The sequence below is a fragment of the Limanda limanda genome, chromosome 20 (assembly GCF_963576545.1).
Source record: "Limanda limanda chromosome 20, fLimLim1.1, whole genome shotgun sequence".
NCBI classification, from domain to species: Eukaryota; Metazoa; Chordata; class Actinopteri; order Pleuronectiformes; family Pleuronectidae; genus Limanda; species Limanda limanda.
In genome coordinates this window covers 9,596,602-9,624,030 of record NC_083655.1, presented here as the reverse complement: position 1 = coordinate 9,624,030, position 27,429 = coordinate 9,596,602, and the positions used below count along the sequence as shown (strand labels likewise).

Here is a 27,429-nt window from a genome sequence, read left to right as displayed (position 1 = left end):
AAATAGTTTATACTTCTGGGTTATCACTGAGTTTTCTGGTTGGATCAGTGGCGAAGCAAAGCAGCATCTGTATCTGGAGTTCTTCTTGGCTCTTGTGCCGGGTGCCTATTTTGTTTTTTTCCAGACTAAAATATCAGACATCTGTTCTCCTTCTCGCTCTTCCACGCTCCTTCTGGTTCAAGCCAAATTCTTGCTTCGTCCTCTTTAACCCGACCACCAAATCCTTCCCAAGCTTTTCTGGCGAAGGAGTCTCGGTCTTTCATTGTCATATTTTGGTGTAAGGGTCGGTAATCGATCAGTAAGCTGGAAAAGTGTTGCACAAATGGTATGCCTTTTGTGCTTTTGTGGAGACGAAGAATTTTGAAATCAGGGCAGGAGTTCTCAACACACACACACACACCCACGCGTGCATTTTCTCTCACGCATGCATAGTGTTGTGGAAAGAAGACAGTGTGGGCCAGAGGTCAGGGAGAAGCCCTAACAGAGGCTTTATGTACATTAACACTGTCTTGATGGGATTTCCCAGAAACACCTTTCAAACATAACTCGATATGGGGCCAACCTTCAAACCTACTCCTCTGAGGCCAAACGTGTGTAACAGTAAATGCCCCTTGTGCTTCACACATGTGGACAATGCTACTGTGGAGATGTGACCTTACACTCGAGATAAAACTTCAACTATCTTTAAAGTTAATTTGGTTTTACAAATGAAGGGCTTTTTTCGATGCATAACTCTCACAAAGATAGTAGAGGGTTGCTTGGACAAGAATTCCTCACATACCCACCACCCCTCCAGCAGACTCATTAGAATCCAGCTTCTCCGGTGTGGTCCGTCGTTCTGTGTATCACACTTTGGTTTGGATAGCATGAGCACTGGGATTTCAATTCAAAGTCAATCAAGACCAAGCCACTGGGAGCTGATTATATCCATTCCCATTGCAGACAAAAGCCAGATACAAGCGAGTGTGTGTTTTTTTAAAAGTGAAAGATGTTTTAGACTTCACTGACACAGATATCGCTCAGATAAAACAGTTCTATGACGAAAATTGTTTTACACAGATTACTTTAGTGTATATTTTATTTGTCATATATGTCTGTATATGGTTTTACGACCGTTTTCTTTTCTAACCCGCTCAGCCTATTTTCAAACTCATCCCATCCTCTTAGGCACCTTTCTCAGCCGTTGCCCTTTTGCTTCCCTTCTGTCAGGACACTGTCCACACCCGCGACAGTCCAGTCTGCCTGTGTGGCTCCTAACGAGCAGTGGCAGGTCAGGAAACACGCTGCTTCCTCTGGCTCTCAACTGGTTGGTGGAAGTGTAAAGTGCCTTGTGGCCTGTCTGTTGTGGCCATGTCTCTGTCTCTGGGGTTAAAGCTGTGGTCACACGGGCATTTCATCCACTTCCTTCATGCACTCGATCAGTTATTTTAATGGCTACGTGCCTCTGCCTCAAAACCCTCCTGTGAGCAAACACATCCCAGATCTCGGGCATGGTCCGCACTTGGAGGAGCAGTCTCGAGGAAACGGATAGATCTCCACAAACCTCTTTCGGGGCTTGTAGTTCTCATTAAATTAATTGCTTTCATATCAGGAATGTGCTGCGGAGATGGCAGTCAGGACATGAGCTACGACCAGGTTTTGTTCAGCGGATGGCAAGGCCTTGATAGTCATCTTGGGTAGCGTTTAATGGTCGTATAAAGACGATTAAAGAGCAGGAAAGACTCGGAAAGGGATGTATTAAGAAGAAAAGAAATAGAATACACTCTTCCGCTTTTCCCGTCTTCGTAGAGTTAGAAACCAAGAGGCCCTGCGGCTGTGACGGAATGTAGCTGCTCCGTAAAAGCGCGTGGATTGCCTTCCTTTGTCTTCACCTAATGGCTGTGCTGATGACATGGAAATAACATGCAGCGAAAGAATTTGGAACTACAATTGCAGTGTAATTACAGTTAATATGTGGTATGGTTTAGAGTCGTTAAAATATGCTTTAGAAAAATAAATGCTGGTTTAATTCCATCGTGTTGATAAAAGAGTGTGAAATACTTTGCTGAAGGGTGCAACGTTCTTTATCCTCCAGCTGAAATTGCATTTCAATCACTGTTTGTCTTTCATCCACTGTATTCTTTTTCCTGTCTACGGGAAACCCAAATCTTTTAGTACCTTGAGGAGGCGGCCAAATCTCTCAGACCAGCTTCCATTTCAGTCCAAACAGATATCCCAAAAAACTGCTTGGAACACATTATGATAAAGAACAGTAACTGAATGATTTAAAGAGAATGTTGGGGCCAATTTTTTTCGGTTTTTGCTTTTTCAGCAAGTAGAGGGAAGCTGCGTCTGACAGAAGTGAGCTGGGCAGAGTTTTATGTCTGTAAGTGCATTAATATGGTTTAATCTAAAGAAAAGTGCAGACGCAGCGATGAAAAAAACAGACCCCCATGTTCCGTCTTTCTTGGTGCGGTCCCAGATCTTGCAAAAGAAGAGATTAACTCCCTAAACACTTCCTCTTTGTCTCATCACCTCAGGACGATAGCGATGTGCTTGTCTTTTTTGCAATCTGACGTTCAGTCTCCAAACATGCATTGCAGTGTTGTGGCTAAAATGCCGATTTGAGAGCCGATTTGAATGTTGCCCATGTGCACACTTGTGTATACAGTATGTGTTACGTGTTGTTTCTAGGCTGCAGGGGGACAGTCTATCGGACAGCCGATCTGAAGAGGAGCACAGGACTCGCATATCGGAACAAGCTGTACCTGACATCTCCTGTAAGTTGCGTAACAGTTCAAATTCAAAGTAGCTTTTTATTCTTTACCTCTTTTTCAAAATGTCTGTGGTGGCATGCTTCTGTTTTGTCCTTTTTGCTTGTCTATGTGCGTTTTCTGGAGCAGCTCCATTGCCCGGTCTGGACACGGCGGCGGGACGGTTGCAGGAATGCGAGGCCGCGTCTCAAGTGTCAGGCTCTGTAAGTGTCCTCCCTACATCCATCACCAAACAATTAAGATCACTATACAGCCATCACTTACCACGTCACCCTCTCCTCCGCAGCCTCTATTGTCTGAGAGGCAGTGGAAAAAAACACCTCAAGCTTCTCGTTAATAGGACAAAACTGATCTGTCTTTACGTGGCCATTTCAGCTTTCGGGCATTTCAGCTTACACAACACTCGGTAGCGCTGAACAGTTGATACCCCAATCAGAAATCTCCCTATATCACTTTGCGTACCTCTAAGGGCACTCGTGTGGAGCCTGAAAGGAATAAATGAAAAGAATATCTCGTGACACAGTGACAATCGAGGCTGATTTAGATGTTTTGCACAATAGAGCTAAATATTTGTGGGTTATAGGAGAACGCACGGTTGTGTTCAATAGGTAACCTGCGTGATAACCTCACATGCTCGAGGGAAGAAATCCACAGGGACCTTAACGTGGCACACACCAGACTCAGACACAGACAAACACTCACATGCTGTTAATAAAGCGGTCAGCTAAGACGCCTGTACCTTTGTATAATTATCCCCCAGCAAAAAAAAAAAGCCAATACTTTTTTCTTCATTTTTTATAATTGCCCAATCTAAGTGTTAGACGGGGATTTTTTTTTTTACAGCATTTTAAAAAGAAAGAAAGAAAGAAAGAAAGGGGTTTGGAGCCGCGGCTCTGCTCCGTGTGTGCAGCAGATGCAGCGAGACTCCAGACTAACTGGGAGCAGACTTTCACACACTGACGGACTTGTTGAATCAAAGCCTGTCGATGAAAGTCTGACGGAGTAGACCCAATGCATTCAAGACTGCGTCAAGAAATTCGAGGAGCTGTGCACCACATAACTTCAAATTACATATTTTGTTCTAACTTTCCCATTTGTCTGAACAGGATTTTTGATAAATGCCTATTAAAATGGTTCATGTGAAAAGCCCTGGCATAGATTGAATGATATTAATTCCAATTTGTCTTTCTGAGAAAATCCAGCAAACTAATTTAGCTTTTAACACTTCTATCTGTTTACAGCTAACCTTCACATCCATGTGGAGCCTCTATTTAAGCTGTTTATAACAGGGTACTAACCACTTCATCTCTGCCCTGACACTCCGTCTCCATAGGTTAAGCCCTGGCTGGCGCACTTAAGAACAAAGTACTAATACGTCCCATATGAAAACCCCAAGTGCAAACGTCTCCTGTCACCTTACTGTAGCCAATCTGCTTGTTTTGTCTTTACTTGCTTAGGCTGGGCGCTCTTTGAAAAGAAACTGCAATTTGTAATAGCTTGTTAGTTTAATAGGTCCTTCAGGGGCTTGTGGGTCACAAGGAAAAACCCAACGTTTGAAGTCGTACAGTCCGAAATAAATCTGTAGCAGATTGTTTCCTTTTTTTAAAATCAACTAAATACAACTTTGGCTGCTATTTGTGTGCAGATAACCTGTATTTAAAATGAAAAGTTTCCCTTGCACTGCTGGACAAGTGCCCAATTAGTCCCTCACTGGTTTGAGAAGAATACATGCAACAATTTCGAGGTTAAAAAGTTTGAAGTGGTATTTCATTATAACCCCATTTCATCACGTGCGGCTGTCCGTAGATGAAGTATGGCCCAGGTTTGGGCTGTAAAAGTTTGGTGTTGTTGGAAAGTAAACACTGTTAATGGTTATCATGATTAGTCCGACAGGCCCCCTGCCTCTGGCAGCTCCTTCAGGTGATAATTGCCTCATAAAGACAAATACTTTCCCAAAGCAATCACCAAGCAAATTCACAAAGAAATTTTCCAACACTTTTCTTTGTAAGTGTTAAGTGATCAAATTTAGTCTTTATGAGTGCTGCCATCATAAACTCTGCCCCGGTAAACTTTGTTTGTATGGTGGAAATTCATGTACGATAATTAGCGCAATGCAATGTGTATGATACAAGACAGAGCCATTGTGGTGGTTTATTTTTGTTTCCAGGGGCAATTTGGCAGAGTATGAACCAATACACTGTACGACTTTTTATATTTGGCATCATGCTGCTCCCCACACCTCCAAAGTCATGCATGCATGGTTATCCTCCAACAGATCTCTGTGATTTAAAGTATAGGTGGCTATAGTGCGGTTTTCTCTGCAAAGCTTATAGGTTGTTGAGGGTTTATAGATTTGTTTAAGTAACCCTCTGTGTGCTGTGGCCTTAATCACTGTCAATAAACAATGAAAATACACGTTTAATATTATCCCAAAGGATACATTTGAAAGGGGGTTGGTAAATGTTGTGTGATCCGAAGCAAACATCAACAAACATCGATTGTAAAACATGATCGTTGATGAAGAGTATTTGAGCCTTAACTTTACATTTTAGCTGCTATTTGACTCAATTGAGTATATATTATTCAAATATATTATTCAATTAAGCATGACTTAATTGAATAATATGATTTCCTTTCATTTGCCATTTTCCTAGTTTTTACCCCTTTCTACATTCTTTTAGTACCAACTGCTGACAACTTTCTCTGTTTTCCTTCTGATTGAGCTGAGGCAGCATGCGATACAACCTATCTTTAAAATGCCTGAGTAAACACTAACTGTGTTATTGTCAATATCCTGTTTGCTTTCGCCTGTGGTTTGGCCGACTCAGGGTTTGAATCCATGGGCTGGTGAGCTCTGTTTATAGTTCATAATCCACTAGGTGTTTCGGCTGTCAGCCAAAACAACAGGAACTCATTAAAAGTTGAGTGTTACCCCTCAAGTCCCCTTGTCACCATTGCAAGCGGAAGGATCTCGGTTATTCAGAAAATACTGTATCTTACAGTTGAGTTTAGTGCATAAATCTATCTGAGGATTTTAATCTAAATGTAGATTTTTAAACGTCTAAGTTGTTTTTATCCTTTACCCTTCTCTTAAAACATTAGAGTAAATACCTAATGTGTGTCTACCTTGTGAACATGTTTCAAACAAGAAATGACATGCTCATGTGCTATGAAGAGAGAAGATATCCTCACATGTTTTGAGGTAATCTGTAGCATCAGAGACTTTGGTATTTTGTTGTTATGAAAATAAACCCCTTTTCTATTACGCTCAATGTTCTATATCACACATGTGTACATCAAATCCTTATGCCAGCAACATCCCTTCTGCCAGGATCGTCTGTTTTTTCACTCGGTTATGAACTCGTCCTCCACCTGATTAGAAACCTATTGTGCTTTTGTTGTTCATTGCTTGTGACGTTCACATTTTGAACATTGTAAATCTGGGAGTGCAAACTGAACTATGTAATTTGACTCTCCGAAGGTAAAGCTGCAGCCCTCCAGATTTCTTTAAAATACCGTAACACTTATGAGTGTAATTCTGTCACAGTCCTACTTTGCTTGAGGATGCATAGTCGAGTTCCAAGGCAGAAGTTAATGATAAGATCGTTGGTGGTTCCTTTAGAGAGAGGAAAAGGTTCACGGTGAAGCTCGAGCAAAAGTTGAAGTATTTGTTTTTTAGAGCAAATATCATGCACAGGAACAGGTGTCCCCATTTACTGTCAAATTGCTCAGTTTGAAGCCCAAATATTGAGAAATGAGAGGCTTCCTCGTGTGCATGTGTGTGTATTAGTCCCTTTGCTGTCCTGGCCTGACCACAACAAGAGAGAGTCCATCAATCTCGCTTTGCGAAGCCAGTAAACCCCCCCAACCCAGCCCGTCCATGTTTGAGGTCTGGGACTGCATGCACACATCCCCAACAGTTCGTGTTGTGTTGAGGGCCACGTTGGACCCAAACCCCAGATTGTGGTGATTATTACTGGTGACCACACACGTATAGCTGCACACATGCAGGCTATAAAATATTTAACTCCAGACTTCCATCCTCTCTCTCTCGGTCCCGTTTGCTCTCAACATGGAATCAATTTTGCGCGAAACAAGATCCATGTTTGTTTGTCGGGCAGAAGCATCACCAGAGGGTTTTTCCCCTTCTCTCTGTTAGCTCTTCTAGCTCTGTCATACTGGGAGGAAGATAATACAACTTGGGTTTTCCGCCGCTGACATTAATGCATTCATAAGTCTTTGCAAAATCACCGGCTCTCTTTATTTTGGAGAGTAACAGGCGATCACTCTCATCTCTTTGTCTGTGCAGATTACGGAATGCAACCATTGACATAAAGGTTTAGTGCTCGTGTCATGTGTTGTTTCAGATAGCTGCTTCGAATTGTGGTGAAGGGAAGTCACTTTTCATCACGTCATTGTATCTCGTCAGGGTCTAATCAAGTCCATTTTCACTTCTTTTCCTGCCTCCGTCTACCGCACAGAGCCTATGATTATACCACCACGGTAGGTTGCACATGTTGACATCTTCCAGGTGACTTCACCAAACACCAGACTCCTCACCGAACAAGTCACATTTTGATCGTAATGTCGATGTTTATTTATCGATGTTATCTGGGGAAGTGAATTGCAAGCAGACCCGGTGCATCCTGTTTGTTTACCCAGCTACGAGGACTGTACAGTAACACCTGCGGCCTCCAGGATATATGGTCTTGATTACAGAGGAGTCTTTCCTTTAGTGGACAGAGGAGCCTGAGGGCAGAGGCAATGCAAATACTACACTGTGGATGCTGCTGATAAGGGTAACTCCACATACACTATAGGAACGGAAAAAAACAAGGACACGGCAATATATCGTCATCTGGACTTGAGATGCCCTTATTGATATGCAAATAATATTAAATGTTTATATTTAGTTATATATATACGATAGTTTGCCAGTTTATGACTATTTAACATTGGATTGATGTACATGTGGACATTGACATGATAGAGTGTGTGTGTGAAAGACTTAATAGACACTCAGATATGACTTAATGGACTGTGTTCTTATTTAGTTGGACAGAGATCACAAAGTATTGTTGTATGATTGTCTTGCAATATACCGATTATCACAGAATTGCTGTATCAGCAATACACTAACTGGTCTTAAGAAGTACGACTGTTTTTGTTTTGTTTTTTTAAGGCATCACATTTAAATGGACCATAAAAAGAATTAAAGCTAAATATGGATTTACCAATAAAATGACTGATGAAGCATAACTTTATCTATGTTAACTTGCACTATTAACTTAAATTACTATTTTATAGTATAATAAAGTTTATTCCCATGCATTTTGGGAAATTTGAATCTGTTGGTGGCCTTGTTTGTCCACGTTGAGAAGACCCAGAGCTGGAGGAGGACAAGATGAAGTCATGCTATTGGATTTGGGGATACCACCAAAGAGAGAGAAATAAAGTTGGGGAGGGGCTTAAGTTGTAATGTTCAACCCGCCATGCTGCTTTATGAGGGCTGTAATTAAGGACTGGCTTGCGGTGGTGTGGTTCTGCCGCCACAGAACGCCTCATGTATCTGACACACAGAGTTCAGTGCAGTAGACCCTGGGAATCAACTTCTGCCATTTATCAGAGGATCGTTGCTTCACTCGTTTTCCACCTCCTCTTTGGAAGATTTCCAAAATCCATGTCCAATCTTTAAAATCGTAAACTGAGCGGCCTGTTCTATCCCAGGTTTGTCTTTAAATATTTTTTGGAAGACTGCAGTGTATGTATATCACCGATCTCCCACAGCCTTCCTCTGTGTCAGCACTCTGTCAAGTCCGCTCTCTCATTAATCGCTTAGCACATCACATGATGTAAGTGCTGGCATCAGAAGTATCGTAACTTATCTGGTGTAAACCGAACTTGTACGAGGTGAAGTTGCGTCTGACAGATTTTATTTCTCACCTGTGCCTGGAGCCCATGTGCTCTCGACCCATTGGCTTAACAGATCATCTGCCCACTTGTGTCCCATCACGGGAATAAATAGGAGGATTAAATGTGCTGCCAATTCAGGACTTGGCAAACCCTGGGCTAACGGGTCCTCTTCCAAATCATACACATGGTCAGGAAGAGCTAGGAGCGAAAGAGGCCCGAGCAGCCACTGATAATGATCCTATCTGCCCTTTTGAGAGTTTTCTTTAACTAGTCCAGTGCTCATTCTCATCCTGCCTGGTTTGGAATGGGCTGTTTGCCCTATGGTGATGCTGGTTGCTGCTGTCTTTCAGAAACTATAAAAGTGACCTGCAGTAATTGAGCAGTGGCTGCAGGACTCAGTCCACAGAACCCCGAAGCTGCACCTCCGCTGCTGCACAATGTTCACCTGGTGATTCAAAGTTCAGTGAAGCACGACTCACGACACAGAACCAAGAACTGGAGAATCTGTAAATGCACTGTTGTCATGATCGAAAATCTCTCCTACTTTGATGAGTCCTAATCCACCTCTGCAACAGGTTGCCTGTTTATTCAATCTTGTATTGATACTGAACATGTCCAATGTCCAAATTCCACTAAATACGACACTGTCCTTTCTGGGCCATTAACAATACACATGCCAAGTGTGAAGCGGATGAGATGAAATCCAGAAATGCGTTCCACACACAGACAGTCAGATTAATTCTCTGCACTTTGGAAGCGAACCAAAACGTATTGTAACTACTAGATTCCTTAACTACTGCTGCCAGGCTCTTTTCCAGCAGACCAGTGTTCACACAAGCTTCTTTAGATATACTAAAAGTGATATAAAAGTCTCCTGAACCACTACTGAAAGTCTCACGACCCACATTCACTAAACAGAGCGTACTGCAGCAACTCCGAGCTTTCATCTACACTTGTTGTGGTTTCTAGTGTTTTTCTAAAGCCCATAAAAATCCTAATTGCCTCTTTTTTTTCAGGAGATATGGCTCAGATATTTCAAGCAATGGCTAAAAAACTGTATTAAGAGTTAATTGAAGGGTCTCTCCTCTAATGTGACTTTCTCTCTCTCCTTCTTTGTGCCTTTGCTAACTAGCGTCAGGCTGTCTGGGAGGCTGATCAGAAGGCTGTGAGAGGTGGGACCTCTGTCGGGCAGACGGGCCCGCTACTGGGAGACTCCCTCTTTTCTAAGGAGCTGGAGAACATGGGCAAACAGCTCGCCGGTACGCAGCTCTGTGTACATGTGTGTGTTTTATGTGTGTGTGTCTGTGTGGAATGCATGTATATGTGTGGTCTGCCTTTAGAGTCTGTGTGAGTATGTGTTTGTATTGGTGGCTTTAATGATGAGTTATAAGGGTAAGTCAAGTCAAATACTTTGGAATGCACACACACACACACACTTTGAACTTGAGACTTATGTAATAGAAAGGGGTTTAGTGAGTACTTATGAGGAGGGGGAGGGGGATAATTCAGTTTAATTAAAAAGCGATTTCCCCTCTAAATGTGTCAGAGGAAATTTGAAAACTGATTGAAATAACTTCATTTCCATCTTTGTCATGTTCACGTCATGTGCTGCCGAGTCATTTGGAAGTAATGGAAGCCGGAGACTGATTTCAATTGACACATTGGAATTTGTTTAGCACGTTCGAGTCTCATCTTTGATACATCAGGGCGACTCAAGGCTGCTTTTTGTTGTCGGAATGATCAAATATATATTTGCTTGTGAAATCAGATGAAAGAACTGGAATGGAGGCCAGAGGGTACGACGCCATTCACCATCATATGTCACTTGTTTGTTAATGCGTGTCCTCCCACTCTGTGTGTCACTGTGTGTTAAAGAGCTCGTATGTGTCTTCACATACCAGACTTATTTGAAACATATTCGTCCCGCCTGGTGAACCGAACCCTGTCGCCCGACGGTGGTCCCGGCTGCAGTGAACTTCTCAGCTCATCAGGACTGAGTAAACTGGTGCTTAGGAGGCACTAAAACTATTTATGTTAATAACAACCTAACAATCCCCCCCTGAGGTCCTCAAATGGCACTGATTGTTTTACACTGAGTTACTGAATATTCAGGCTGCGTGCTCCCACCAGGCAACAAGCTAATTCAACTCTTTCAAGCCTTTTATTAGCTGCTTAAACTTTCCAGGTTTGGAGCCAGAGTCTCACCTTTCATCTTGCATCACGAGCCCAATGATTGTGCAATCCCGCTTAATCACCCTTTAGTGATGCAATGAATCTAATTATATTTTGAAAATAATATAAATATACATAGAACTGCGAAGTTCATTTGTTATTGAAGAGTTAGAAAGATATAATGGGGAACAATTCTTCATTAAAAAGTCTAAAAAAGTGTTCTGACTTTAACTAAATGTTTCCTACAATCTTCAACCCCCAATTTTGTCACGTTATTTAATTCATTTAGTTAATTGCATCATATGCTTTAACCGCCTCTGACATAACTTCTCAAGCAAATTAAGTATTAGGAAGGAAATGTACACAGCTAGCTTCCTGCCATAGTTTGTATCGGTCACTTGTAATAGGTCACGATGATTAATCGCCGTTCGCTGCATAAAGTAAATAAATTCTGATAAAAAGCACATGCTTTCCGCCTGAGATTGATCTTCATCGGCAATGATACAGGATACGATAACTCCCATGATCCCACGCTGCTTCACGACGTCATCAATCTTTTGTTATTGTTCGGATTAAAAGTATTCTTCTGGCCATAGTTACATATTGTACTATCCAAGTGCAGTTTAGTTCAAGTTTAACTAAAGGGTGGGTTTATCTTTTAAATGTATGCCAATGCTCATATAATACAATGGTTTTGTAAATATGAAGAAATGCCAAATACAAGAACATGTCATAGTGCTCGATGCATCAGTGTTGAATAAAGAGAACAAGCGTTCATTGCCAGCTTTCGATTTTTGGCACTTTTCAAAGCTACAGATATATTTCTGGCCTCGACTCAAAAAGTATTTAGTTCAGTCCCCAGTCTTAGTTACACCATATTAAAAATGAGCGCTTCTGCCCATTTTTGTACTAATCCAAGACAATGGCTGCTTTATAATGTATTCAGGCAAGCCGTGTATTGAAACATCGTAAGCCTGAAAATGAAACCCAGAGAAATGATAAGGCATTTGTATATTTTCAGTGAAGGAAACTAGTAAAGTTAGCACAGGATGTGAATGGTTGTATAGCGTGCTGGGGCCCTGTACGCTCTTACCATGTGCAACTGCTGTTTGATCAAAGAGTTTAATAGATTAGATCTGTTTCCATTTCTTCTTGTCTCCTTTTCTCTGTCTCCTTTTCTCCCCGCTTCTCTTTTTCTTCCCTCTTCTTATTACTGAATGACTGGATCAAAACGTATCAAAAAGATTTCTACCATATGGATTTGGATGGTCCCCCTTTGATGTGTAGGAGCTGTCGTTATACATACATCAGCTACTGCGAGACGACTTGTAATATTTCTGTATCAAACACAGTCAACTGCACAGAATTTCAAAATAAGGCTGCTCCTGATCGGTCACTCCTGGATGCCAGGAAGTCGAGGGAAAGCACTCGGTTTACTATAAAATCCCGAGTGGAGCAGCCATTTACGGAAGGCCGACAGATTTTCCCAACACTGACATGTAGTGTTTATCTTTCTACTGGTAAATAACTTGAGATTAAAACGTCAGCTTTATGGGGGCAGATTACTAATGAACATGTCCTGTTTACAATATAATAATAACACCAGTCACAGTGGGGACGGTGTGTGTGCAGTTAAGGGCTTAAACTGGGAAATCATTGAAGTACTTAGCCCTTATGTAGAAGGCTTTATGGTCATGATCTAGCTTTTTATCAGCCTAATAACAAAGTGGGTTTTTGGTTTGTACCATAATGTCTTCAGGAGTCCTGTCACCTCCGTGCGCTGATGTCATGAAATGCCCCGTACACCACAGGGAGTTCATATACTGTACTGACAGAGCAAGGCCAACGTGTGACCTAAACCTCTGTTATTATCCAGAGAAGTAACATGTGTACAATGTACGAGGGTTAAAGCAACACAGACGCATGCAGGTTATTGAACATAGGCCCTGCAGTGTGCTGGATGTGCTCTGCAGTGTATCTCACTGTAAAGGTCACCCTGCCTACAACGAGAGCTGATTGAGCACAGAAACAGCAATCGAATTATGCATGTCAGAGAATTAAATGTATTGGATCCCCGAAGGATGCAATACAAAATAGTCTGGAATAGATTTCAAGCCAGTAATGTCCCAAAGCTGCATTGAGAGTAGTACAGTTTGACTACTCAGTGGATACTTGTCAGTGAACTGGAGCCTGTGTTTCATTTTTGCCTGGAAAAATGTTGTTTGTATCGCAGGTAAGCACCGCTCGCACAAAAACAAGGGGAAGTCGAGGTTTGTGAAACACTTGTCACGCTCCCTTTTGTTGTTTATTTAACTTCACATAAATACAGTATTCCAGAAATACTTGCTGTTGATGAGTCACTCCCAAAATGATCCCCCTCAAATGATAACTCCCAGACTGGTGTGTTGAATCTCGATTGCCAAGAACTGTAACGAAAGCAGAAAACATGGAAAAAATTACCCAGATGTTGATCGCAGGAGTTGGCAGCGTCACTTCTTCTGCAAACAGAAATGTTTTCGAGACTACCAGCGAGGCAAACAAATGTGTTTTTGTCAGGAACAGGGAACAAAACTATTACCAGGCTGTGCATACTGTATATCAACTTGGAACCTTTTCTGACACAGGAAGCCGGATCCACCACAATTTACAGGGTCTATAAATATTGTCATCCTTGCCCAGAAGAGGGATTAAACCGGGCGGTCTCGCCCACTTTAATGCTCAGTAAAGTTTGTGAATCATCAGTCTTCTAGGACGCACACTTACCTCCACAGCTTCTGAATGTGTAGCAAAAAAGGAGTCATGGAATCACTGAGTTCATTTGCCAGGTATCTGGGTTTCGTGTTAAACGCTACATGAATCATTGCATACATATTCAATTTCAGTTCAGGAAAAAAAACAGGATTTGAATAAGGAGAACTACACCATCTCTCTCCCATTCAGACCGTGCATGTGTTGACTGTTTTGAATTTAAAGTATGACATCTGGCTCCTGACTTGAATCATGTCCTCTCTTTTCCTCCAGAGGTGGAGAAGGATCTGGCCAAGCTGGCAGAAGTGGGGAAGATGACCAACTGGAGCTCGAATAATCTGCACAGTAGTCTGCTCCACACCCCTCTGCGCCACAGAACACTGCCCGACACGCTTCCTCTCCACAGTCTCGTCTCCAGGCCGCAGTCTCCCGCCAGCAGCCTCTCGGGCAAGCCCTGTGGCGTAGGTCTCCCTTTGCTCAGCCCCAAGCCCACCTCCCTGGTCATGGGTCGGACTCAATCTCCCAGCAACCCTGGGAGCAGGACTCAAACCCCCAGGACGCCCAGCAGGCCTCTGACCCCGAATAGTTTACTGACACGCTCCACCTTTAACACCGGATCTCATAAAGAGGTGACCTTCAGGAGGTCGCGGAGCCGCCCTGTGACGCCAACGAGTCAGCCCATACGTCCCCGACCGCTGCTCACTCCTCCAGGACTAAGCACGACAGACAGCCTCGGTGCCAGCCTACGGGCCTATCTGTCTGAGGTGAGACCCCAAACTGAGACATGCACCGTAATCCTCCAACTCACCTTTTAGTTCACTGTGCAGATGTAAGGATTAATGACGAGGCACATCCATGGGGAGGAGGCAAAGTCGCATTGTGAAAGCTTTGGCCTCATGAATTCACTACAGTCTGACACAGAAGCTGTTCCATCATGCTTCCAGTCTTTATGCTAAGCTCAGTGTCTTCTGGCTGTAGCTTCACATTTAATGGGCAAGACATGAGAGTGCCAATAATTTAATAGAACTGTTGGTAAGAAATCTAATAAGAGCATTTCTAGAAAAAAATGTTTAACTCTTCCTTTAATGGACACAGTTACTTCCATGTCCATGACATAAAACTCTACATATTACACTTGAGGTGCTTCTTCCATCTGTGATTTATCTCGTAATAAAACAGATCACGTACACTCACAGTGTGTAAATCAGAAGTAAATGTGTCATAAACTTTGAGCCACGGACTTGAAAATGGCTCCAGCTTCTCTCTAATGTTTTAGTGTGTGAGTGAACTTGTGTGCTGAGTGTCAAACAGGCTCAATGCCCAAGTAAAGCTGGCTGCGGAACACCAGAGCCTTTTTACACACAGAGAGATTATGATGGAGAGCACATAACATCACACATGTGCAGCCGCTCACAAACACCGGCTCTGCACACTGTGTGTGTGTGTGTGGGGGGGGTTAGCTGAGAGCCGTGGAGGTCTTTACAGTAGGATGTCGTTTCATTGTGGAAAAATGAGTCTGGCACAAAAGGGGGACTTTCAATTGGATTTCTGTCTTATATTCCTTTCATGATGTACTTAACAGCAGCGTTATTAAAACAAAAGACCTGTTTGAAGGCTCTATAAATGGAGGGGGGGGGCAGTCCCTCTGTATACTCACACTTATACTAGTTGACACCTAGTTAGTTCATTCAAAACAGCGGTGAGACCCAGTCTGATTTTACTGAGGCCCCCTGGTCCAATGATCCCAAGGCCTGGTCAGAGAGTGAGGGACTCATGAACCTTTTTGAAATACTAATAAAATAATAGATTATTAAGTTTTTTTTAAAGTGAAAATAAAAATTGTGTATGGAGTAAATGTAGAAGCTGTTACTCAGAGAAATAACAACACAAATAGGGGGTAGAGCTTTCGTCCTCGAACCATTGATCCCAACTGCACTTGCTCACCAAGACTAGATACATATTAATACAGACCATTGACCATGATATTGAACATAATATGATGCTAATTATTGTAATAATGCACTCTTTTAGTAATTATCCAGTAATGCAGGATATATTGCCTTCTTTTATTCGTGTGAAGATTAAAACAGTACTTTCCATCATCAAAATTAGTTTTGAGATTATTTATTTTTTTACGGATATTTGTACATTGAAGTTCAACTTTTTCTCCAAGTCTTTGACAATAGTTGTGTACAAGTTAAGTTTTAGTGATGCTATGGTGGTGACTGAACTGACAGGCTGCATGAGATTATTTTTCTTCTCTATTTCTCTCTGTCTATTTAATCCACAGAGCAAAAATAACTAATAACTCTCTTCCATGGTCTCCGTTTTGTTATTTTCCATTTCAGGATGAGTTTTACCAGCAGTTACAGGCCATCAGGCAGCCCTGGCACATCCCCAGTGACACAGAGAGTGACATCCTGGAGCCTCCTGAACAGGATAAGAGTGAGTGACGTACCTACCGTCTCTTTCCTTCCTTCCTTCCTTCTGTATTTTCAAACTTTAAATTAATTATTCATCATCTCCTTGTATTCCTTCTCCTTGTACTAGAGCAAGGGATCATTTGTTGTTCAGTTCAGTTTCTTGTAGTTTATTAAAATCTGTCTATTGAATCAACAGTTCTCAAATTTGACTAATTCCACCCTCTAATGTTTTTACCTTAACCCCAGCAAGCATTGAGGCTTGTTTTATATCTGTAATGTGACTTTATCACAGTGAATAACCAATGCATGAAAGTGGCAAAAGACCTATTAAAAAAAAATGAAGATTTATGTGCAACTATTTCTTGTAAAATTACTGAGATGGGGCACAAGTGCTGACACATAAAGACTGACACAGTTGGGTGAATTCCTTGGGGGTGAAACGTTGTCATGTAAAACTTCTCTTCCTGGCACCACGTTCGAGATTGTATATCTATCAAGATCCAGTCAATAGGCATGAACGGTCCTCACTAGAAAGTCATAAATCCAGTCAGAGCAGTGGTCTGGCTGCGATACAGTACGCCACATTACTCCAGCTTTGAATGTGACTGAATTAGATCAGACCTCCTTGAATGTTCTCGGCCATAAATCACTTGGACGCATACAGCAGCTTGGTCTGATAGTCGGAGGCTTGCCAGAATGAAACTATGAGGAGTTCTCAATCCACTGGTGTCTACTAACAGACTGTCAACTATATGCCCTCTTAATTGGTTTACTCAAGGCTAAACGTCTCAGATCCTCGAAGATGTTTGTCAGGATTTACGCTGTTGAAATGGAGATATTGGACAGAGCAAACGGCACATGGAAAATTTTGCTAAACCTAAAGCTTTACGATTAGGGCTAGTATCTGTCAACATCCTTCCACTGACTGAAAAAGTGAAAGGGCCATTAGATTCAACAGGGAGTATCCCCTGAGCTGACATGCTGCAAACTGGTGCATGTGGAGTGTCCCAGTGTTCTGGGATACCTCATGGGTGTGTTATGACCTGATCAAAATACAGAACCAAATGTCATGGTAACGTGGCTTGTGGCTGTAAAGACATCTTGTGAGTGGAGTAATGTGCTGGATGGACAGACGCACCAACATTACCATATTTAGGTCCTGTCACAACTCTGCTAATGCCAGCTCTCATATTGATTTGTCCCCGTCCAAAAATTACATTCAATGATTTCAGAAAAGTTCTTTGATTAACTTGGCCCTGTTCTCTCCGTAAACAAAGCATCAGCTACTCGATCTGAAAATCAAATGCACGTGGGCCTCAAAAAGACAGTTTTCATTGATGTTATGAAACGAGAATCCCAGTCAAACAAAGATCAAGCATGCAAATGGTTGTCACATGGAAACATAACCCCCTGACTAGTTCTTCCAGTTTGCCGTTGTTTTGCCAAATGCGTATCTTGCAAAATAAATGGATGAATTTTCCTAATAGCCCCTGGGGGCCAGCTCCAAGTCCTGGCAATGGTAGTGGCATGTTGAGAAAGGATACAAGCCACATATTGAGTTAGAGGTGGCTCAGACGCAGGGAGTGAGAGAGACTGACAGGGAAAAGGAGACCCATCAGCCACAAGACGTGACAAAGCGTCTTCTGGCGTGAGAGAGGGCCCACAGGAGTGTTCACTGAAATCTGGTTTGTGTGTCTTTGTGCATGTGTAAGCATGTGTTTGAGTGATTGTATTAGTCTAGGGAGACATTCCCATTTCAGCAGCTTTTTTTGCCCCCTTAATTCTTCAGTCTTTTCAGGGGTAATTCTTTGACCTTTGAATTGATTATGCTAAATTGCACGTTGGCAACTGAACACTTAATTTGTGCCACAAATCTACTCCACAAACAGAGGAAGAAGGAAACAATCACAGAAATCTTCCACTGCTGTAGCCAGTTACTCGTTGTACTTGTTGTCTGATCAGAATTACTCAATTTCGTCTGGCATGAAAAAGTGAAAAACAAGTCTTGTATTTTTTTTAATCTTACTTCATTTCACATTTTATTTCAAACACGTGGTCATATTTGTATTAAAACTCCTTTGCTCTGCTTTCATCATGTCCACATATCTATATCTGTGTGTGTCAGTGATTATTGGGCTCACTTCATTAGTGCAGTGACACCCTCTTCCCATTATCACAGCAGATGTGTCTGAGCCTCCGCCAAGCGTGTGGTGAGAGTTAAATATTGGGGGGGAAAATCCATAGGTATTTCCTGTTATTCTATAAACTTCCACGATGGGACAACCACACATACCACAAAGGAGATGAAAGACGTCTGTTCCTTTTCTCCCTTGTAAACCATTTGTCCTGATGTGGCCATCCCACTTAGCACAGCATTGACGTGGAGTGGAAGTAGATTAGAAAGTTACGTCAGTCACCTGTCAACACAACGTAGTGGATGTAACAGCGATCAGTGTAGTTTGTGTTATTCATCCTCTGAGAATCAAAATTAATAACAGCGGAAACAGTGTTGTTGCACGAGATGGACATTGTAACCATTACAGCTGCACACAAGATCCTCCGGGTCAAGCGGGTCGTACACAAACTAGAAGGTCGGCGGTTTGATCCTGGGCTTCTCCAGCCGTCACTTTTGGGGAGCGGCAATGTGGTCCATCTTTACATAAAGTCAATGGCATAGGGCTTGGCTGTGTTCAAAGTTAAAAGAAATTCCTATCCAGATTCTTAAAAAGTCAGTAATTGGGTTTCAGTACAAAAAACTGAGGCCGAAAAACAGCAGGGAGGCCATTTTCAGTTTCAGTGCATATGTGCTTATCTAAGTGAACTGGTTGCTCAATATTTAAAGGCACAACACGCAGTAAGTCCTAGTAATATCACAGTGTCAGCCAGTGAGTACACGTATCTCAAACTTTTCCCTAGGTTCATCATGCACTTCTATGTGACACATATTCTGTCTTTTATCTTTACAGGTGGTTCCCGAGATGGCAGTAAAAGATCTGTGTTTTCAGGTGAGATTCTGAACAGTTAGAGGCGTCACTGCCTGAAATCCGCAGAGACAGATTCACCTTGTGATGTGCTGCGTCCCATGATCCTCCAAGAACCGGCTCCAGTCTGACTTCTGTCACTGTAAGCAACTGCCTCAAACTGAGTGTGTCAGTGTCTGTCAGTGACCTCATTTGTAGCCACAACACGTTACCCAAATAACTACCAATGGGTGACTGACCGTGGAGGCCCACGCCTTCATTTATGGTCCGTTCAATTACCGTCACAGACTAAATGGAGGGCACAGTGGCTCTGATATGTGATTGGTAGAGCTTGGCCATGTGTGGAGACATGAACACTGTTGCCCAGTTCCATTAAGTCACTCGGGTTCTGAGTTTACACGCAGCAGACAGTGTCAAACTCTCAGCGTCAACATTTGGGAGAAGGAGAAAGTCTGTCTGGTTTGAGGTTGTCTGCGGTTCTCCTTCTTGTGGCTCCTGAGGTGCCCACAGCTCCCAGTGTCAGTGTGCCAGTCTGGAGGGAGATCTGAGAGCAGGCTGCTGCTTGGCTATCGGAGAGGCCAGAGCATTGCCATGGTAACCAAAACTCAAAGCTCGCTGCTTGAGTCACCCCAATCACCGCTCTCCCAGAACTTATGAAATACGGTCGTTCGAACCTCGACTGGGCAGCAGCAGGCCTCATTTTCCACCTCATGTTTGCACTGTGACATGTTTAAATATTCAATGGCTGTTTCATAGTATTTGCCCCAGTTATTATTCTTATTAGCGGTTCAATGTGTCTGATTTTGGTTTCTAGGAGACTGATGTTTTTGTCTCTCATTTTTCACAGGCCTATAGTGACGGAAGACCAGGGACATTGATCCAATCAAACTATTATGCAAACCACTGGACATTTTGAATATGTGTACAGAGACGATTATTTTTGTAATTCACACGAATGAGAAAAAAGATTGTATACTTTTTTTCACAGATATTTCATAGACATTGTACTGTAACTGTATGATAAAAAAAAGTGAAAATATGACTTCAGAGGCTGAAATACAACATTTATTTTTGTTTGCTCTATAGCATGCTATTGAACCTCCGTGTGGAGTGTAGAAACAGATGCATTTTGTTGTTGACAGATTCTTTTTCCTGGCCTAGTGCATATTCACACTGTGAGGGCAGCACATCCGTGTTAGGAAAACATTTATCGATACGCACTGTTAAAAGATGTAGTGATTTCCAAATAATACGCAAGTCGTAGAAGGAACACAAGGAATGCTGTTATCTTCATTAAAATGATTTGGTGCACATGTCCCCGTTGTGTCTCAGATTCTGTTATTGGACGTGCAACACACTTAAGACCGGAGTTCCAACCTGTCCTGAACAAGACGACTTTGCTCCTGTGTGTATGCCTGGTCAACTGTGCTTTGGTCAAACTGTGGTCGTCTGAGTGTCACACATGCAACGTCAGCACCAGAGACGCACGCTCCATGCACACACACTCTCCCCGCCCTGACACAGTCTGATCCCTCCATTTGAAACCTACTGAGTTGTGTCGTGTTGTGCGGTGCGGTACGTTCAACCGCGCCAACTTCTTCGAGTCTGTCTCGGGGATGTGGTCGACAAACAACTCAAATCTTCTGTCTCCTTTCTTTGAGGGTGATTCCTGTTAAAAACGGATGTGTGAGAGGACTAATCACTTTCAAACCCCACCCTGTAAAACATGGTATGTGCGGAGAAATGTCTCATGTATTGCTGCACATTTATTGCTCATTGGGACGGGATGTGGTTTTTCAAAGATCCGGCAGAAGAATTTGAGGACACAGCATAATCGAGTCACACTGCTGCCTTTATATAATCTTTATATCGCTATAAACAATATTTTCCTGTCATGCTTTATATTCCATGTTCACTGTGTTTAAGGGGAGTTCAGAGTATGATTCCCATCTGTTCGTGTCCCACAGATCAGCAGCATGCTAACTCGGTTTATACTATCAATATTTTCCTTTGAGTTCATGTGTCTCCTCCGGTCGTTCAGCTGTAACGTCAGCAGAATATGGAAGCGTGAGCAGCTCTGGAATAAGGCGAGATGAGGACTTCAGTTACAGCCACAGATGTCACACAAAGACATCACTCCCCCCCCCAGAGTATCTGCGGATGTCTCAGCACAGTCACAACTTGTCAAGATGAAATGGTTTTAACCTTACTGATATCTTTGTGCAGTATCATATTTCACATTAAAGCCACAAGACAAGTATTGCTATTCCCAAATGTATCATGATTGTTAATTGTATGCACCACACATGTAATTATTTTGTTAAAACTGCGCAGTATCACTCACAGATGTCACGATATGTGGAATTTGGGGGATCACGTTTCATATCGTTAATACCACCTCTCTGGAGTATAAAACCTCTGATATCTCTTCAAAGTGTGTTTTCTGTGCAGGCCTTTATACACCAGGCCCATTCAAAGCAACTGTGAGGCCACCCAGGAACAGCGGCAGACATCACTACTTACTGGGAGATCCGGACCACCATCAATGGTCAGCAGACTGACCCAGGTCTTAATTTACAACCCAACAGACTGGGATTTATCCTGACGTACAGCACAAATAAATCTATGGTGGAAGGAAGGTATGCTTTGAAGGCATATAAAGTCAGTATCGCTCGCTGCTTGAAATGTTCCAGTAGGGTTAGAATGTGCTGTATGTGGGAAACTAGTAGTGTATGTGTGTGTGTATGATACTGTGGACTGTCAGTGTGCATAGAAAGTGTGTGCAGATTTGTATGAGTGGTGTAACTGAGTAAATGGCACTTAATTTTAGGTTGGAAATTTTAAATGCAATTAGCGGAAGAGGAAAATGAGACGAAACAGGACATTGCACATGTGCGAGTATGTTTTATTTAACTTTTACTTTAATATTCTCAATTCAATTCCTTTTCCAAGACAAACTGCCGCCTCCTGTCGTCTTCACCAAACAAGTCCAGACCATTGTCTTGACCTAAAGCAAAGTTATCACCAGCGCTATGTATAATTATGTCGAAGCGTAGTTTGAAACCCTTTATGTGAGGACTCTGCTGCTGAACCCCCCGGGGGAGGTTTGAGGAGCTGTTTTTTTTGAATGGTAACTGGAATTTAAAACATAATCAACAATCTGGATTTAGTTTTTCAGCGTTCATTGATGTGAACTGCCTGATCTCGCAGAGCTAATGAAATCGGGTTCCGCTGTTGACTTCTCCGAGGCATCAACATGAAAGTTTTGGCCTCGCTCTGTTCTGTTATTTAAAGCCAAGGTAGAAGTTTTACCCGACTGAAGTACTGTCATTCACTTTGTCTCACAAAAATGATAGTAATAAACAATTGTAGCTCTGGTGTTGACAGCACAGACTCGCAGTGAATGCTCACAGCCAGTGTTGAGCTGTTAAGTGCCACTGGAACAATGGATGCATTATTACCCCGATCTTGGACATGTATTTTGCCAACCCGATATTGTTCAGGGAGTTGATGATTAATAAGAAACATGAAAGTAAAAAAACTGCCATGTTTCTGCCAGATCTCCTTAGCATGTTATATTTGGAATCATATTTTCTTTGTTTTGTACAAACCTTTTATAAAAAATGGCAAAGTATAAAAAGATCAGCTGTCTTATTTATTGCCACACTGGGATGGTTGTTATTGAATGCACACAAAATAATCATTAAAATCTTGAATCTATCTCAAATCATGTCATGGCTCTTGGTGTTTTTACAATGATGTGCATGAATAAACCTGTTTTTATGCAGTTTCCTATTCTAACAGGGACATTTTTATTTAAGTGACACACAAGTCAGGCACGTTGTATTGAGATAAAAACCAATAGAGCATGAAGGATGGCTGATGTAACTCATCCTCCTCGGTTTAATGTCGTCCCACCTGACCACTGTTACATCTGAATTCTACATCAGTGAATATTATTTTAAGTCTCAGAATAAGAGAAAGCCCATGTGTTTTACTGTTTTCAAAACATTTTCAGTTTTCTCAAGGGACAAACTTATTACTATTAATAATATGATTATGATTCACTGTATAAAATGAAGTTGAATAACTACATGTACAAATGCAGTATACACTTTAAGAATTACACAATAATACAGTTATATGTAAACACACAGTACATACATATTTTTAAATATTTAATTATTGAATGGGGCAATTATCTTCTTCTTCAAGGGATGACAGACTTGGAGCAGCGAAGGGCACACTACTGCCCCCTACAGCTCAAACCCAAGACCACAGCCATTGAAAGCAGTCAATCATAAAGCTTGAAAAGACTTCGTGATGGAGGCTCTGCGCTGTTGTTCCAGTCTGAGATTCTTTCATTAGAAAGGTTATAAATACAGTGCTAACTTTAGCCTTTAGCTAATTGACAACAGGAGGGATGCAGTTCAAGGTACCAGACCAATTCAAGGTAAGCTAACTAGCTAGCTGGTAGCACTAGCCAGGTGGTTTTTCTGTTGTCATCTTTATTCTTTTTCCCCAACAGACTTTAAGCTAACCGGCTAGTAGCTAGTTTATTGGTTGGTTTGTCGTCTTAATTTTTACTCTTTTGTCTTTAACAGGCTTTAAGCTAACTAGCTGGTAGCTACCCTGCGCTATCAGCAAGTGTGTTGTTTGGTTTGCTGTCAACTTGTATTCTTTCTTTCCCAATAACAGACTTTTATCCCCCCACTAGAGTTGCATATTGTTTTTAAAAGCTTGGATATGGTAGGTTTTACTGCCAATGAGCAACTTTAACCACCAGGTTGCATTAAATTAAATCTTTAAATGGCTAGTTTTTGTTGCAGCATGATAGTGACAGCTATTTGAAACCACTGCCCTGAAATGTTCTGTGAATATAAAAATGTAAACCCAGTCTAATTGTGAGATTACTACAGTTTCTTCTGTGGTTTTATTTGTGTAGTGACTTTGTCCTAAGTCGTAGGAACACATCTTAAATCCATTCAAACCTCAGGCAGCATAATAAAAATAGTCTCTGACCATCCCAACCCCAACATTGTAATCCAGAAGATATCCATCATTGTTGTGTGGATAGTTTGAGGCTGTTAGGTTTGGCCGGACTTGTGAAGTGCTGAAGGACAAACTGGCCGTATTAAACACGCGGCGTGTTGTTTCTAGCTGAAACGTTTTCCTAACATTTTCAGCTGTTTGCTGTGGCGGTTCACTGGTCTTCTCCTTTTACAACTACACATGGTGTAGTAACATAAACATTTGTTTTCCAACTCATTATTTCCCCCGCAAAGATCAAGGTGTCGTTCTCAATTTGTATGATGCATGATATGGAAATGGCTTATCCCTCATTTGGTATGTTGTATTTAAAAGAATAAGCTCGCTACTGGGATTAACAGAGGCTCGTATGATCCTTTGGAACGTTGTGTATTTAATGTTGTTCCAAAGAGTTGTTCAGAAAATCCAGAGGGATTACATATTGGATGGATAAGCAGAAATCCTGTTGTGATCTCTGGCTGATTGTGAGGCTTTTCTGTCAAATCTCTATGAGAGTCACATAAGGCCCTGGAGCATTGAGAGCACCCTGCACTTAACTATGGTTCAATTGTGAGACCTCAGTGTGTGAGAACAGTAGTCTGAGCTGTCCTGTCTGTATCTCCCTTTCCTTTCTCCCACACTAATTTATGGTTCTTCTCCCTGACCGTGACGTGGTCAGCTTTCCAGACGCTTGGGGATCTTTTCAAAAGCTACGCTGTGTGTGTGTGTGTGTGTGTTACACATTGGCAGGCATTGTGGTGGGTGAGGCCTAGACCTGGGTCAGATGACTCATCCAAACTCGGTGCTCGTCTCAGGGTCCAGAGGATCTGTGCGCTCGTATTAGACTTATTATTCTTTCAAATGCAAGGATCTAATCTTGGTCTAGTGGTCTGCCGTGTCTTGGAAATGTTTGCGCTCGCTTGTGTGGATGTTTTTTTTTTATCCACGTCTAGAATGGGCTGAAACAAAATAGTGTGGCAGGGACACAAAAGCTTTGTAAACCTGATCATTTGTATAGCTATTGTAAAACTGGCTTCTCTTCTATATCCACTAAAGGGCCCTCAGGGTAATGCGGAGCACCTCCAGTGCTGTAGTTATACTTGGGTTATGTTTCACCATCAGAGCCGATGGTTTCACTATCCTGTGTTCCAAAAGAATCAACGCTCCCTCCGGATCCCCGCTCTTTCTTTTTTATTTACATATAAAGTTGCAGTGAATTTATTGAGCCTGCACATGGCTTTTTACTCAAGCTGTGATTTATTACCCGTTCTCACACTGCTTTCTTCTAATTGGCTGTCTGCGTACTTTTTTGTGCATTCACCCATTTATCAAAGCCTTCTGCCCGAGGCTGCTGGTGGATGGTCGAGTAACATATATCTCTACAACCTTTTTCCTTCAAGTCACCTTTATCAATTTACTTTTATTTATGTAGAGAAACTTTTCGCCAACACCCCAAATATCCAGTCGGAAATCTAGCTGCAACATTCACATCTGTGTGATTTGCCATGACCGATCAAACATGATCAGAGAACACGCCAAATCAATGTCAGCTTTTGCACCAGATGCTCTTTGGATTCATATTCCAATAAAAGCATTGTTGTGTTACTATCTTCTTTTGTTGAAAACAGGACATAAATATCAGTGGGATGTTTGATGAAGAGCTTTTTAGGGATGTACTGGTAATAAATCCTCAGATCTAGATTGTCAGATTACATAAAGTGATATGTGTGTATTCCGAGGCCTAGAGCATAATGATAATGGATTAAACATTTCCTGATCGGTGTGGTCACATCTGGAGCTTCATTATGTCTCCCCTTAACATAACCATACCACCACCATAAACCACTGTATAAAAGTTCAACTCAACATTAAATGCAGAGACATTCATTCTGAAGCAGGAAGCTTCTCACAAAACAGTCTGCCTCTGCTCCTTTCCCTTCCTTCTAGAAGGCCTATAAGAAAAGTACTTAAGTCCAATTACAAGTTCCAGATGACCCACTGCTCCTGACTGAGCAAGCGGTAGAAACAATATTGAATCATTTGATTTGGCAGTAAAGTGCAGTATCTGTTTTGTTTCATCAGGGATTCGATGGACAAATAAGGGTGGAGTAGGACTGAATGATGCTGTTCACTGTTCAATAACCTCAAGTGAATCTCTGACCATAGGAAACCGGAGAACGTCTGTACTGATGCCAGAAGACGTTTGACGGCTTTCAGCTGCTTCGCACCTGCTGCTCTTTTTCTCTGCTTTCTCTCGTGTATCATGTCCCGTTGTTGGCGCGGAGAGTATGAGTGGCCTTTTGTTGCCTTTCTTTTTGCACATATACTTGTGATCAGAATTAGCCTCAGTCATATGATTATGGTTAAGGGGTCACTGACTTCTCGGTCATAACAGGGGAAATGGCAAAGGACAGATTAATTGTCGCTATGTGAGTAACATTGAAAGTGTTTGGTTCTCCTCCTTCCCAATCACAGAGATGACGCTGTTTCCCCTCATCAAAGATGAACGCTGCCAAGAGTCTGATCTCAATTTCCCAGCAATGCAACGCTAAGTGGAATTTTTCAGGGGTCATGATACATTAGCTCCAGCCGGGTTGAACCGAAGCATGATGGACGGACCAGAACATTAACGAGTCACATTTGTTGTTGTGACGGAGTTTGTCAAGATTCGCTAAAGATGTTGAGAGCATACACAGATGATTAATTCCCTGAACCTCTTCACAGCAGAGCTAGAATGAAATTCTGTCCGTGACTCATACGTATTTTTGCTCTGGCTGCCATGAACGATTTCCATTTTCTTGGTTTCACTTTTATGATTTTTGAGCTAAGAATGACTGGATGTCTACACCAGCTGTCCCAGATTGTTTTCCCTCTATATCCTCTCTAAGGCTTGTTTTTTTGGGGCCATTTTCATCAAAAGCTGTAAATGTAATGTTTATCCAAACCAAGTACCTCTGAAACCTCAGTAGGTCGTTTGAACCATGGGAATAAAGTGGACTCAAAAGAAAATGTTGTATCAGAAGGTTGCACAGCAGGTATTGGCTACCTCAACCACCAGTTTTGAAACAGTATTACAGCCACACTGTTTAAAGTATTCTATTAAGTAGAAACCCAAAAGATCTGGAGCAGTGGGTTACAGAAATGGGGTGCAGTCTATTCAAATTCAGACTCCACAAATCTGATCTATACAATATGGTCGGCGCACAGTCAAGCTTTGCAGCACATGATCTCACTGGTGTCAGCGAACATGAAAATAAAATGGATTTATTGGATAAGAAGGGAAACACCATTAACTGGTAACCAAAACAACTCTGTGCAGAATCTGCAACATCATCACTAATTATACACTGTGATATATAACGTAGAATTGGAGCTTTTATACTGGATGAAGCGTATCTAGTCTTAAAAGTC

At 42.0% G+C, this 27,429-nt stretch overlaps 1 protein-coding gene across 1 annotated transcript in view; it reads left to right on the top strand.

Annotated features, from left to right (window-relative positions):
• c20h8orf34 (chromosome 20 C8orf34 homolog) overlaps positions 1 to 20,292 on the top strand; it is a 53,862-nt gene extending 33,570 nt beyond the window's left edge. The window contains exons 9-15 of the mRNA XM_061093958.1: positions 2,674 to 2,759; positions 2,883 to 2,956; positions 9,799 to 9,925; positions 13,860 to 14,350; positions 15,935 to 16,031; positions 18,976 to 19,014; positions 19,838 to 20,292. Of these exons, the coding sequence (XP_060949941.1) occupies positions 2,674 to 2,759; positions 2,883 to 2,956; positions 9,799 to 9,925; positions 13,860 to 14,350; positions 15,935 to 16,031; positions 18,976 to 19,014; positions 19,838 to 19,845 (922 nt within the window). The 3' untranslated portion in view covers positions 19,846 to 20,292. The remainder of the gene's footprint in view (positions 1 to 2,673; positions 2,760 to 2,882; positions 2,957 to 9,798; positions 9,926 to 13,859; positions 14,351 to 15,934; positions 16,032 to 18,975; positions 19,015 to 19,837) is intronic.
• Positions 20,293 to 27,429: the final 7,137 nt, after the last annotated feature.